This window comes from Austrofundulus limnaeus, unplaced genomic scaffold (genome assembly GCF_001266775.1).
Source record: "Austrofundulus limnaeus strain Quisiro unplaced genomic scaffold, Austrofundulus_limnaeus-1.0 Scaffold493, whole genome shotgun sequence".
NCBI lineage: Eukaryota > Metazoa > Chordata > Actinopteri > Cyprinodontiformes > Rivulidae > Austrofundulus > Austrofundulus limnaeus.
The window spans coordinates 8,191-8,792 of record NW_013952895.1 but is presented as its reverse complement, the minus strand read 5'-3'; the positions used below and the strand labels follow the sequence as shown (position 1 = coordinate 8,792).

General features: G+C 33.9%; 1 protein-coding gene across 1 annotated transcript in view; it reads right to left on the bottom strand.

The window, feature by feature from the left end:
- The window catches only part of LOC106530131 (cingulin), a gene marked incomplete at its 3' end in the record, with an annotated part of 10,040 nt that overhangs the window by 3,132 nt on the left and 6,306 nt on the right, over nt 1–602 (bottom strand). Inside the window, 1 exon segment of the mRNA XM_014025706.1 lies at nt 35–483. Coding sequence (XP_013881160.1) covers nt 35–483 — 449 coding nt within the window.

The following is a 602-nucleotide window of genomic DNA, read 5'->3' as shown; positions in this document are numbered from 1 at the left end:
GGTTTTCTCTTTGTCCATTTCCTCCAGGAAATTGGTCAAACATTGTTTTTTCTTGTCAAGTTCAGTCTTTGTCGTTTCCAACTTGTCTCTGTCTTCTTGAATCTGTTGTTTTTCAAGTTGTAACATTGCAGTTTGTTTCTGGATGTCAGACCTAATCTCCTCTAATTCCATGTTCTTGGTTTTGATCATGTCTCTTTCTTTATCCAGATTGTCTTTGTCCTGCTTCAGTCCTTCTTTCAGTCTTTTTGTATTTTTAAGTTGAATTTCGGCCATTTTTTTCAACTGACTTTCCATTTCCTGTTTCTTTTTAATTATATCAGAAAAGATGGTCCTTAGAGCTGTCTTTTCTTTCTCAAATAGCTGTTTGTAAGAGGTAATTTGTTCATTTTGAATCTCAAAGGCTAAAAGCTTTTGCTTTATTTCATTGTCCAATTGTCCTGCATCTTCTTTTTGTTGTTGTAACTTCTTCATTTTGTTGTGTAGGTCTTGAGCAACCTTTTCTTGAATGAGTTGAAGTGCTGCTTGTAAGTTTTTTGTTGGTTTCATTTCTTTCAATATTTCATTTTGGGCTGTTTTTAACTTGGTCCATTCATCCTTTAAAC